The sequence below is a fragment of the Atractosteus spatula genome, chromosome 7, assembly GCF_055471065.1.
Source record: "Atractosteus spatula isolate fAtrSpa1 chromosome 7, fAtrSpa1.hap1, whole genome shotgun sequence".
In the NCBI taxonomy this organism is placed as follows: domain Eukaryota; kingdom Metazoa; phylum Chordata; class Actinopteri; order Semionotiformes; family Lepisosteidae; genus Atractosteus; species Atractosteus spatula.
Genome location: NC_142712.1, coordinates 1312975 through 1326626, shown reverse-complemented (window position 1 = coordinate 1326626; position 13652 = coordinate 1312975). Strand labels below are relative to the sequence as shown.

Here is a 13652-nt window from a genome sequence, read left to right as displayed (position 1 = left end):
CTACATTCTTTCACTGAGAGTAAAGCTGTCCAGAGCCACCTGTCCTCATTAGCATAACTTCATTCAACATCATTCTGTGAAATAGCAACACAACCCTCACGGAAAGCGACTAGAAGGTGGGGCAAACTGGAGGTGTGGAGCACTGTAACAGGCCAGGACCAAGGAGCGAAGGCGGTTCCAGTCACAGGGCAGTGGCTGTCGAGTTAATGCTCCTTTGTGACTGTAAAATGCAGTTTTGTACTTACAAAAGATCGTCTCCGATCGAGCCACTGATAGCTTTCTCCCTGAGCACTAGTGCCAGGGGCGAGGAGCAGGCCGCCTGATCTGTTACAGGGCTGGCTCTGGCCAAAGCTATCAATTAAGTATGAGCTTGGAAATCCAAGCCCTCCGGAAAGCTGACACCATCCCTCAACACCAATCCATACAAACACTCCTTTATCCATCAGTGGTTTAGACAGTCAACACAACAAGTAAAAGACTTTAAATGTGGTGCCCATTACAACAGTGCAACATGAACCGCACTTCAGAAGAGCCTGCCCTTCGGGAGCCCTCGCGCACGCAGGGGCTCAAGCAGGACGCTCGACTCAGGGGGCCGCTTGGAAACCAAACACGCAGTCACAGCACTGAACACTGTGGCCTAATTAGAAAGGGACATACTGTAATAGTTAAGGAACTCTCGGGGATTTTTAAATATCTAGGGAGCTCTAAAAGGTCTTTTAATATCTAAGAAGTTCTAAATGATTTTTTTACTGTTGCGATCTACATTTCTTAATTCAAATTTAGGAACATTTGCATTCTGAAATTTCTCCCCAGAACAAGTGTTATGACTCCTACGCATCATACCTGTGTAGCTGCCCATTATAATAGAATCTACTGCCGACACTACTGTATAATCTGCTGCATGCTGTGTGCAGACTGCACATGACCTTTTAATCTAAGCTGTAAACGAGATGGGGGAGCTCACTCCCTCGCAATGTGCGCACACTGGCTCCAGTCTGCCCCCCTGGTTTCGGAAGAAGGGGGCCTCACCTGGTCTGTGCGCCTTGGGGACAGCCATGTTCATGACCCTCCCCCCATCCTGGGGCTTCGGGGGTGACGCCGTGAACCGGCAGATGCCCGACTCGGAGGGCGTGCTGGAGGTCAGGCTGTCGGTGTACTCGTTGGTCCCTGCAGTCAGCTGCTCGGAGGAGGTGTCCGAGATGAAGCACTCGGTGATGGTGAATTTCGCGTGTCTCAGCTGCTCCTCCATCTTGGCGTGCTCATAGGCGCGGGCCAGCTCCTCGTAGGTGGAGGACGCGCTCTCTGTGGACACCATGCTGCTCCGTGCACGGTCTGCCGGGAGAGGGGGCGCGAGGGACACTCACAGTGTGAATTCTTCCAGGATTGGAAAAACCTTCATGAAATCCCTGCGACTGCTCAAGGGGTTCAGATCTTTAAGAACAGTGCTGGCCACCTGTACTCTTGTTCATTTGTCTAATACCACAATCCAACCCATCACTTCACCTACATTTCAGTTTCTATGCACTGGTCTATAAGTGACGTTTTAAAAAAAGGTTATTGGCTGGATGCAGGTGAAACACCACAGACGGCTTGAAATTTCAGGAATTCCCATTAAGTTAAAAAAGATGATCGGCCATAGTTGGCATCCTTATCCAGCCCAATTCTCCCCCTTGCTCCATGCAGCCCTGAAGCACATGGCTCTCACCTGTGTCCTGAGACGGGCTGACGCTGTAGCTGTCGCTCTCTTTGTCCACAGAGCCTGCAGCCCGAGGGGTGGGCAGCCTCCAGTCTGTGGTCAGGGTGTGCGCGGAGATCGTGGGGTGGGGCCGGTTCAGTGTCCACTGGCTGGCGTACCTGTTCCGGGCTGTCGGCCCCGCCTTGGCGTTCCGGCGTGCAGTGGGATCTATGGGCGATGAAGAACACGCACCACCTCTTCAGCAGGGGAGCAGGGCACTGAACAGCACTGTTCTGGTCAATCAGTCAACTTGCCAAATGCACAGGTTGTGCTGATCAACAGCTCTTCAGGTGCTGCCTGAAACTAAGCATTAAAGTACTAACCCTTATTATTATTATTAGTGTTATTAATTCTGTTTCTTCTCTCAAAAGGTGACGAGCTACTGCCCCGCCAAAAAAAAAAAAAAGCTGTCGGTTTCGGATTGTAAGCAGGGGAGCTTGTAATTTCCTTGTTAATGCAATAGTCTATGACATTGACTTTCACTGACACAGCCAGTGTGCCAGGCATCATTAGACCTTTTGAAAAACGGTTATTGGGTAACAGGAGAGCTTTTTGCAACAATGCATTAAATATTTAATTGGTTTGGCCCCACTGCAGTCACACATCTTAATAAGTCAGCACAACCTCTTTGCTATTCTTTTCAATAGATTGTTTAATTCAGGGAGCACAGTGGTTGTTTGACTACTTTATTTCTTGCTCACAGGTAAAGAAAGCCTCTGTGTCATTTCTAAAGGAGCTCTGATTTTTATTGATGGACACTGCACTTTAATTGAAGATACTAAGAACAAAATACACTAATACACTTTGAACTACAAAGAATGACAGCAGGGTTAACATCAGATGGAGGAGAGGCCTAAGATTAATCAAGGGTATTCTAGTTACACAGTGAAACAGTGTGTAAAGAGCTGCCTGTATTTGTCTTGCATAGTTCACAGTGTAACAAAGCTTTCTGCATTTTGATGGCTCCCTGAAACGCAGGCTCACTTGGAAATTGTGAACAGCATCTCCTTGGAAGTGTAAATCCTGACCACATGCACAGACACACAGCTCATGAAATAGCAGGAAAAGTGGAAAATGAATCAATGTAAATGACTGTTTATGACCAGATCAAACCTGAATATGCAGTCAGGAACCTTTTTCCTTCATTTTTCCTTTTTCCTTTTTCCAGGTTTTCCTTCATAACATAATGCCAAAGCAATCATGCTCAGTAATAATGCCTGCAGAATGTGTACTGAAGGTGGTCTCCATTGGCGATGAGGGATTAGTGTTGTCATATACCTCCCCTAAAATCACATGCTGCTCTGGTTTCCAGCTCTCCAGAGCCTCCAGCTGCTCCCTCAGAGCTGCTCGGAATGCACCCTGACCAGGGAGATGGATTTTCACTTACTTGTTCCAGGTCGGGCATCAGACACATCCACCAGTGGCCCAGTAGCCTGAGAGAGAGACTGGTAATGGACAGTGTGTGTGACAGTGGAGGATTTCTGCTTCGATGTCTCTCCAAAGTCGGCATCTGTGAGCAGCACCGTCGACCTGTCGTCTGGGGGAGTGAAAAAGGGAGACACGGTTTTTACACACAGCGATGAGCTCCGAAATCCTGTAAGAGCAAATTAGAGCAATTAGAGTTGTCAAATATCTGGATATCAAAACCAACGGATATCCACAAGGAGGAGCGGCACCAAGAGTTTTGGGGACTGCGTTCAGCAGCTCTCGTCAATATTCAGCATTGATGTTCAACATCATCAGACATCGATGAGCTCCTCAGAGAGTCGAGTACACTAAAAATTGTTTCATAATGCTTTCCACTCAGACTATCTGTCTCTAGCCCAGCACTATTCTGGGGAGCCCTTGCGGAGAACTTAAGGGAAAATAAACAATCTCAACTTAAAACATGACTCTTCTGGCTGCATACTTTTATATAGATCCTTCTGTGATATGACCCAGTATTGCCTGCTTTTAATTAAACTCTTAAACAGTTATAGGTAGGGTCAAACATGTTCCAAAGATGGTAGGTGTCTGCATTAACATAATATAAACTAGCAAAAATTAACATAATTACTTAATATACATGTATTATAAATACTAAAACTGAAACTCCCGTGTGTGGGTAAAAGGAAGTAAGGTGAGGTGGCACAAGAAGTGTGTTTCAGTGTGGCCACTGGGGGCATCACCGAGACCCCGTACCTATCGTCTCCATCGTGTCTCTCTCCTCGATGAGCAGCTGGGCTCTGGGGATATCAATGTGCATCCGGAGTGTCTGCTGCTGCTTGTTCAGCGTGTCTGATGTCCTGGTGTTTTTGCTGGAAGCAGGTGGGGAAATAATGTCTATGAAAATCTTAAAATGTTAAGAACACGTCCACACCTGGCTTATTCCTGGATCTGCACAGCACACCCATTGCAAGTTCCATGTTCTGCACCCTCTGTCACTACTACTGAGTGCAGCAGAATGGCTAGAATATGAAGAGTTTAGATCTAAGGACTGTCTTCTGAACACCCACTGCAATATTATGTTTTGCTTACAGGGCAGGTAGGGGGTGGAAGAGGCTACAGCATGCCTTCTCAATCTTGTCCTCCAACACCTTGAGGGAAACAAGACCCTCGCTAGACTGCTGACTGTGGAATTCTCCTCTGCATTTCATTGTATCCAACCTCACCTACTGGCAACTAAACTATTGTCAAACTTTGGTCTTGATCTCAATCTCGTCAGCTGGGTTACTGATTTCCTAACAGACAGAACCCAGAGGGTGAGAGTCCACAATGTTTTATCCAACAAAAATCATTCTTCTTCTAATAATAATTTCCACTTACTTCCATCAGAACGTAGATTTGGAACCGACTTCCCAACTCCAAAACCAACAGATTTAAGTTCTCATTCAGACATATTTGTTCTCCTCCTCTTGTTCTTATTATTAATTAATTTGGGTAAATAAAGCATCCTTGGAATTTGCAACACTCATATGGATCCTAAATGTTAACTCACTAGTTATTACCAGAAACCATATAAAAACAAATCTGGAATGTTCCTGAATGAAACTTACCAAAATATTTTTTTTTCCCAATTCACAAGACATCTGCTTAAAATTACACACATGCTTGATGCATTGGGAAGTAGCAAATCATATTATCAACCTAATCACTGTCTCTGTCTAAATATAGTACCATGTAATCTAATTTGCCTGCCGATGTATAATTCACAACAATTACCTCATTAGCATTTCTGCCAGACTTTTAGCATCTGTAAAACAAACAAAAACACAGCGCAGTTAGCATTGCCAAATGGAGGATACACTCAGTCACATCGTTCTCTCTTCAGGACAAGGCCTTCGGCGGTAGAGCAGGAAGTGTCTCTCGTTGTAGGAGCCAGTGGGACAGTGATCCCAGCAGGACTACCTGTATGTGCTTGATCCAGTTTGTTTAAAACTAGAGGACAGTCAGACACCTTTCTACACCATCACCTCCAGCACAGAGGCCTGAAGGACAAACCAATGAGACAACACTGACAAGTTCACAAAGACGGGGCTATGTTAATTAATGTTAATTGATCTCTCAGTTCAATAGCCAGTCATTTTTTTCTTTTGCTTGTTTTTTCTGTTTTTAATAAAACTCTTTAATTACGAGATGGCTGAACAGAGGGCTCTAAATAGATCACACTGCAGGGACGCTGCATCCCAGAGACGGGGGCGGTACTGTGAACCTGTCGCTCCCCGGCACAGGAGCAGTTCTCGGGCACTGCGGTGGGCACGGCGGGCACGGCAATCTGCCCACGGGCACCTGCTCTTACCCCTGAGCCTCTTGAGCCTCTGCTCCCTCCTCCTCCTCCTCAGGACGACCAGCAGCACGAAGAGCAGCACGATGCCCACCAGGATGCAGGATATGGTGACCATCATCTTCAGACCCTCGTTGCTGGACAGGCTATCTTTGCTCTCATCGACCGTTTTGGTGAGCGGGGGAATGGTGCCTTGAAAACACGCAAGTCACACACATTCCTCATGTACAGGAAGCTAACGAGGCAGGGCAGCTGCACTTGACCCCTCCAGAACACCAGGCACCCAGAATGTAAATGGTGTGTCGCTCACAATGTAAAACTTGTAAGAGACAACAGCTACATCTTTAAGAGATGACAGAAAAAACTGTTTTTACCAGTAAGAGCAAATATGTGATCCAGCAATTTTATTTAGTCATTCCTAGTAGGATATTACTGCACAGGGCATGGTGTTCATAATGATGATTATTTATTTTCAAAGAAAGCATTAGAAAAGCTGATGAAACACAACATTAATGAGAGGATGCCAGGTGGCTGATTGCCCTGTGCACACACTGTACACTGTGTAGTTTTTGTTATCCTGCAAGACATGAAGAACAGCAGCTGCACCCGAGAGCAGTCAGCTCTTGACCAGTGACACGATGGTGGCAACATGGCAGTATTACAAACCCAGCTACAAGCTTCACTGCCTGATTGTTATTGGCTTCTGACCAGTCTTGTGTCTGATTATGCTTTGTTGTTAATTTGGTACAGTGCTTTGAGACACCCTGGAATAAACACGGGCTGTGTCTGCTGGGTTATTTCTTTCACGACAGTCCCCTGCAGGGTTATGTTGCACACATTGAATACCACCAGCACAGGAACGATCCTGCTCTCTCTTCAGACATGATTTCTGAAGACTCTTAAAGCAAAAAAATGACAACTGGCAGAACTGACAGAAAATCTCTGAACGCTATGAACTACAACATAGTAAATTGTTCAATTCTCTCTGCAACGTAGACATAAAGTGATGCCATTCGCATAGCTACAACAGATGCATCCATGATAGAAAGATTACAGAAAAGTGGCATGTCAGTAGCAGCAACTGACAGCAGCATGAAATGATCTGATATTTGTACAGTTCATTCATCATAGAACTCAAAACTTATATATACAGTATACAGTTTTTTAAAGTCTCCACTGGGACTTCTTTTTCATTTCAAAGAGAACAGCACCTCCAGAAAGCTCGAGCAACGTTAAGCTGAAAGTAACATCAAAAGTCTTATCATTAAAGCTTAGCCTGCTTCATTCCCCGAACTGTGGGTTCCTGCGCTGACTGACATCAAATCTGAAATGTTTCTTTACTTTGAATTGTAAGTAGCTTTGTTATTCTACACAAACTTCTTCCTTTGTGTCTCAGTTTAAAAGCATGAAAGTCACAGGAAAATATACCATATGTTAAGCCTCCAGGCCTGTTTAGTGCAGTTCTTACTTAGTGCCCACAGGGGACCTTGAATTTATCCGATTTTAAGGACCAGGAATTATTTTCTTTTTCAAAAGATGAATGTAATCTAAAGCTGCTGTCGCACACACAATGCTGAAGACAAAACCAAAGGACTTGTCATTCCCTCCGCTAATAAACAACATGACTACACAACAGCAACGAACATACATGTATGTCATTCATGAATAAATTTGAAGAATTTTGAGACTCACTGCCATCGTAGTTCAACGTAGCGAATTTCACCTTCTTCTCGGCAAACCCAGCACTGTTGGTCACCCTCATCTGCAGCTCATACCACGTCGCCTCCTGCAGGTCAGACAGGGCGTAGCTCTTGGGAGGCGTGGTCTTCTGGGCTGTGGTCCACACCGTGGTGTCCACAGGGCGGTACTCCAGGATGAAGGAGCTGATGGGGCAGCCGCCATCATTCCACCCGATCAGGTTCAGCCGCACACAGGTGGAGTTGATGCTGGCGAAGAGCTCCTGCTCCTTCGAGAACTGGGGTTCTGAGTGGAGAAACCAGGAGCAATTAAGCAGGCCTTGGGTCCTTAGTCGTTAACTAAGAAGTCCCAGAAACAAGAAGATGCTCTTCTATTAATCTGACTCTTATGACATTTAACTAGTGGCTTTCTACAGTATACAAACAGTGCACTTTCGCTACAGAGAAAAGCAGGGAAACAGAGGGCTGTACTGGACCACAAGAAATCTTACTAACGACCAGTGAAGGTGGTTCGACAGCTGCTGTGGTTTGGAACAGATACTTCATTGGAAAGGTAAAACCACAGGCAGCGCTTTCACGAGGGGGAAGCAGGAGAGCACCTTTGCCGTGGGTCTTGGCCTCGATGATCTCACTGATGCGGCCTGGGCCCACTCCATTCTGGGCCGTCAGCGTGAACTTGTACCACGTCCCACATTTCAGGTTCTCCAGCCGGTACGAGCGCTCACTGGGGCTGATGGGAAGGCTATCCCACTGCTCACTGTTGTCCTCAGAGTGCTGCAAGATATAGCCTGTGGAGGAAACAGGACAGCGGGAAAACAAGACAAGCTCAGTTAGCGGTGGAGGAGTTTGATCTGGAGAAGTAGATAAGACCTCAATGAAGGTATAAAAAAAAGAAGACTGACATGGAAAAACAGCACCAATCTAAGCTGGCTGTGTGATACATTGTCCAGAAGAATCCTAATGTTAGCCAATACAAGAGGGAAACAAATCTGGAGGACCAGCAGGTGGAGACCAATCGCTGTTTCTATGACTACAGCTCTGCAGGAAGTGAGGGGGAGACCTATCGGGATTGGGCCTAAGAATCCCCTCTGAATATCTTCAGTCATTAGAAAGTAAAAATATTTCTTGGTCAACTTTAAAAAAGTGTGGAAAAGAATTAGAAGAACAGAATGGGCCCCAGAAGACAGCTTAATATGCCCATTTCACAAAGCATCATTCACCACGAGTTAAAAACATTACATTTTTCATAAGATATATTCTTCAGTTAAATAGGGTTGTTTTCTTTGTTTTCTTTGTTAAAGGCTTATAGTCCCCTTATCTATTATCTTTAACTATCTAACTATTACAAGTTTGAAGAATGAGAGCACTCAGGCTCTGATGCTCAAGCATCTTGGCTCCGATGTTGTGATGATTACATTGGAATTTGGAATAATATTGCACACCTTTTAGCGCTCAAGCTCCGGCTGTAAATGTGCCACAATTACAGGCCTAGGAAAAGGGCTCCAAACAGAACTATGTTCAAGTTTCTAATTCAAGTTTTTCCATTCTGAGGTCTGGACTTTATGTGTGGTTGGTACTGTGCTTATTCAGTAATGCAAAGACTTTCAGAACTTTTGTAACTCGGTCTTCTGCAGCAGGAGGGACCACATCAGAGTTGAAAGTTGAAGTGCCCTTATCCTACACAGGGGGTGGCAGCTACCAGCTGAAAGCTTGTTTAGGGCTCAGTGTGGCAACCTACTGTATCGTCAGCCTCAATGGATACCTGCCCAGTGGATGTACTGTGGCCACAGTGAGGCAGGGAGTCCCCCTGGAGATTTCTGGTAGATTTTCCCAAGATTTGGACCAGGGTGCTCATCCTTGGCACTTCTGGTCTGCCATTACAGGGACCTTCCAATAAATTAACTCCTGGAATTGAGCTTTAATTGTTTAATTAAATTGCTGAAGATCTCTTTGAATAAGAACTGGTTGGGGCAAAGGGCTTTTCCACTGAAACTTTCCTGAGCCTAGACTGGCTCTTACTGGGCTTCCCACTGCTGGTTTGGACAAAGTGACTGACAGGGACCCCGTGACCCCCCCCCTCACCTCGGATGGAGCTCCCCCCATTGTCGCCGGGAATCCAGGAGAGAGTGATGGAAGAGGAGGTCGTCTTGGAGACGGTGAGGCGCGGTTGGTCCGGTGGAACTGCAAGCCAAGGAATAGACATAATGTTGCAAGATGCACGACTGAGACACATCAACCCCTCTGTCTATTGAATGGTCCCACCAGCTAATTCAATTCCTTTTAAGGATGTATGAAAGAATGTCTGTGTTTCCTCCTTCCCCCCATAGTGGAAACCCTTCAAGCCCAAAAGGCACACCTCTTGGGCCTCAGCTACAGTATCTCTTGTGGGTGATCACCTGTAAGAAAGCCCTATCCTCAGTCAGGCAAGGAGTGTGGAAGATATCTGTGATCCCTTCAAATATATAGCAAGTCAGAATCTCAGGATCTGAAGCTATGGCTATGACCATTGTCTTTGTGAATCTCTTGGCTGCTGTCTCACCTTGAACCTGCAGGTTAAGCACAATCTGGTCTGAACCCCAGTTGTTACTGGCAACACAGCTGTAGTACCCAGAATCCTCTGCTTTCACTGTCCGGATGACAAAGCTGCCGTTGCCGTAGATACTGCGCCGCCCATCAATCAGCACAGGAGCAGGAGTCCCATTGCTGTGGCACAGCACGTGACATTCGGAGATTAACGACAGACACCTCACCACCTGATGCCCTTCATAAAAATCTGTCATCTCTTCATGACCTTATAATACCAATTTTGTAAAAATGACAACCTTATCTGTTCAAATATTACATCTAGCTGGTAATTTTACTTGTTTTCAACTAAAAGCTGTTGTTGGTACAGGCAGTTTTAACTGGATTAAAGGAAGAAAAGAGTGTGAGAACAATAACAGAAATTGGAAACATACTGTAAATACTGTGAATGTCTGACACTGACTGACACAATGACTGACAATCCACATACAATAAGAAACAGGCCTTCCAAAAGTTTATGCTTTTGTAAGAGTGGAGATTAATGTTGGAAAAATACCTCTCTAGCTTGATGCAGAAGGAGAAACCTTGAGAACACTTTTAACTGTCTCCAGTACATGTACTGTGTGTGCAGCGACTGTAGCACGCACAGAAAGCACACAGACGCTTGCCTTCTTGTGAATGGCAATGCAAATCCAATACTGCTGCCTGTGCTTTGTGTGTACAGCCCGGCTGGCCCACGCTGAGCTTCGAGAGTTTCGCAGCTCTGCCATGGAGCAATGTGATGCAGTAGAAGACATGGGACACAATGCAGCTCCATATGTGCTATGAAATATTAATTTCCCCTTCCTGTGGTACTGATCAAATTTGGAATGAAGTCAGTTGCTCTCCAGATGAGCAGCAGGAGGTTCCAAACCCTGATTACGGCTCTCGGTGACGGACGTGTGGAAGCAGGCACTGTGTTTACCTCTCTTTCAGCCATTTCACAGTGGGGGGCGGGTCTCCCACCGCCTTGCAGGGTAAGACAATATCTCGCATCCAGGGGGTTGTCACCGTGCCACTGAACGTCAGGATCCGGGCCGGAGCTGGAGGAGGAGGCGGGAGTGTTTCAGGATCAGACAGGGAGCTGTGTGCCGAGTGTGTGTGTGTGGGGGGGGATCCCTGTTATTGGAAATCACAGGTGAATATTATCACTGTGCCCACCGCATGTGTGAAATGAAATGTGTGAGGAGAGACACAGCTTTCTGGTGTTGTCTGCTCTCCCTGCTGCACCTCCTTTGCGCCAGAGGTCAAAGGCCGTCAGGTGACAGACCAAGGAAGGCCTGGGAAGAGAATCCCAATGAAGGAATCACTTGAAAATTTGAAACCTGAGCCCCCCGCACCTGCCGTCTCTAATCCGGGATCGATAATACCGACAGATTTGGAACTCTGGCCAGCTGGAGTGGCTTCAGTCCGTGCCCTGTCGCCTGCTGCTGGCCAGAGTCCGTACCTTTAGCGAGAGGCTCGACGGTGACGATGTCGCTGGCGTTGCCGCGGCCGGCCGCCGTCACCGCGACGACCCAGATGCTGTACTGTCGGTTGCGGGTGAGGTTCGGGATGCGGTAGAAAAACACATCAGGAGAGGCTTCAAATTCGCTGATCACCTGCAAAGCAGAACGAGGCAATCGAGTATCTGCAGCAGCACGGGCCGCCAAAGTACAAGCAACTGATCCCCATCGCCCTCCCCCAGACAAGTCTTCCATTTTCAGAGGACCGCTGTGAAATACCCGTTTACATTTCCTTGAGCTGAGCAGTGTCTAGTGTTTGGAGAAATGAAACAGCCCTGGGCATCACCGAGACGTGCGACTGGATTGTCTCTGCCCCACTCTCCTCCCTCGCAGCCCCAGAGACCGTGCGAGTCTGCGGGCCGTGGCGGGGCGGTCTTACCGTGGGGTAGGGGTTGGAGCAGACGAGCGTGTACTTCCGGATGATGCCGTTGAGCTTGAGCGGCGGCAGCCAGGAGACGAAGACCACGGAGTTGGAGGCGGCGGCGGCTTTCACTCCCCCTGGCGGCCCGGGCACTGGCAGGAGAACACAGACAAGGGGCGCCGGTCAGACACACACACAAACACACACTGAAACCCTGCCAGCACTTTGCTACAGGCCCTCGACTTAACAGGCACGCGGCGTGGAGCAGAAACCGCTCTCAATTAAATCCCCCCAACTCCAACACTAAAATCCCTCTGAAGTACCGTACGGAGTTACGACTTTATTAATCGCGCCATTGCCAGGTTTAAATTGTTCAAAAAAGAAATGCAGCTCGGTACAAAGTGGGAGCTGTCGGAGAAGCAGGCGCATCACTGCCATGTGTGGTACAGAGGCTCCCAGCCCTGGCGAAGGGCCAGAAGCTGCGGGCTGACGCCCTACCGTCCTCTTTGGTCCGGATGAAGATCTGCTCGCTGCGCACGCCGTCCCCGGCGCGGGTGAAGGCCAGCACCTGGATGCTGTAGTTGGTGTATTTCTCCAGGCCGTCCAGCTCCAGGGAGGGCTGCGTGGTGGTGACATTCCTGATCTCCCCCAGCTCTGAGGAAACACGCCGAGGACGGACACAGTGAGATGGGCCGCAGTCACCCCCAGTCTCCCGCACAGGCACACACACCTGCCGTCAAGGATGAACTTGAGGGGTCTTTACGTCGGCTGTGGAACATGAACTCTGTTAAACCCCTCAGGATGTGTACCCGTTCTGTGATTGCAATTTTGCATTCATGGGTGGCCTTGGTTTAAAGTTTTCACCAAATTGCCTGTAAGTGAGGCAGTTGGAACATCTCAGATGTGGGCAGGAAAAATGCAATACTGTTAGAAAAGCTAAAACCCTTACTGAAAGGCTCCTGTCTTATGAACTTTTCAGAAAGAGTCTCCAAGCAGCTTTTATCATGACTGACAGTGCTGGGTGTCCCTGCAGTATTGGTGAGCAGGGAGCTGCTGTCACAGACTGCAGACCCTCTCCCGCACAGTGGCACTATAAACCACTATAAACCAGCGAATCCCCAGACCTGCATACACAACAGAACTGGACATGTGGGGTTTCACCCAGCATGCACTGAAATGGCAACTGGGTCCGTGCCTTTCTGCTTTGAAGAACGCTCTTGTATTTAACTGTATGGGTTTAAAATTTACAGTGACATTAATCTATGCAGTATCGAGGCAAAGAAAAGATCATTTTTAAACACAGAGTCGTAGAGTGCTGTCGGGGCATTAGAATCGTGTACAGCACGATGACTGGCTGAGCAGTGCTCCGAGAGAAGGGCAGCTTTTCCGTTTGAAGGAACAAACACACGGCTGGTATCAGACCGCTGCAGAGCCAGGACATTTATAACAGTGTGGTGCTCACTACTGCCTCCATGAGGCCTAAAATAATTTCTGTAACTGAAAGAACAAAGAACCAAGATGATTTTAAGTGGAAAATAAGAGTTAATTTGCATTTTAAAGAGGGCAGTACAGCTCTCTGAATACTTTAGCTTCGACATGTCAAGAGTGAAGCTGGGTTTAATCTTCAGCAAAATCGTGTTTGATTTCTCTATAATCCACAGGCACGCTGCAATATTTCTACTCACTAGTTATTACTGTGCTTGAGCGCATTTTGTAATCGTCCCTGTTCAACATTGTTAAGCAATTAAAAATTAAACTGCCTCAGCAAAACTGGAATTGGGTGTCCTGACATTATGGATTGCAGTAAATGCTGAGCTTCACATAGATGCGCGCCTGTCTAAGGGCCCTGAGTGATTTTTCCATGGGTTTAGAGGGTAATTAAAAATCAGCTCCCACAGAAACAGAACCATTAGCTGTCTGAGAATAGCAGAGGTACAGCTTTATATGCAGGTTAATATAATGGTACAACTGTAGTGTATTCAATACACTTGTTAAAACCTTCTTCAGTATTTGCTATGTGTGCTTAATT

General features: G+C 47.0%; 1 protein-coding gene across 1 annotated transcript in view; it reads right to left on the bottom strand.

Moving 5' to 3' along the window:
- Positions 1-13652, bottom strand: part of dscamb (DS cell adhesion molecule b) — a 166411-nt gene that overhangs the window by 5537 nt on the left and 147222 nt on the right. The window contains exons 19-32 of the mRNA XM_088921142.1: positions 12122-12277; positions 11642-11775; positions 11205-11358; positions 10683-10800; positions 9735-9898; positions 9278-9376; positions 7795-7983; positions 7191-7481; positions 5514-5690; positions 4937-4967; positions 3917-4032; positions 3123-3272; positions 1706-1903; positions 1030-1332 (exon numbers count right to left, since the gene is read on the bottom strand). Of these exons, the coding sequence (XP_088777268.1) occupies positions 1030-1332; positions 1706-1903; positions 3123-3272; positions 3917-4032; positions 4937-4967; positions 5514-5690; positions 7191-7481; positions 7795-7983; positions 9278-9376; positions 9735-9898; positions 10683-10800; positions 11205-11358; positions 11642-11775; positions 12122-12277 (2280 nt within the window). The remainder of the gene's footprint in view (positions 1-1029; positions 1333-1705; positions 1904-3122; positions 3273-3916; positions 4033-4936; positions 4968-5513; positions 5691-7190; positions 7482-7794; positions 7984-9277; positions 9377-9734; positions 9899-10682; positions 10801-11204; positions 11359-11641; positions 11776-12121; positions 12278-13652) is intronic.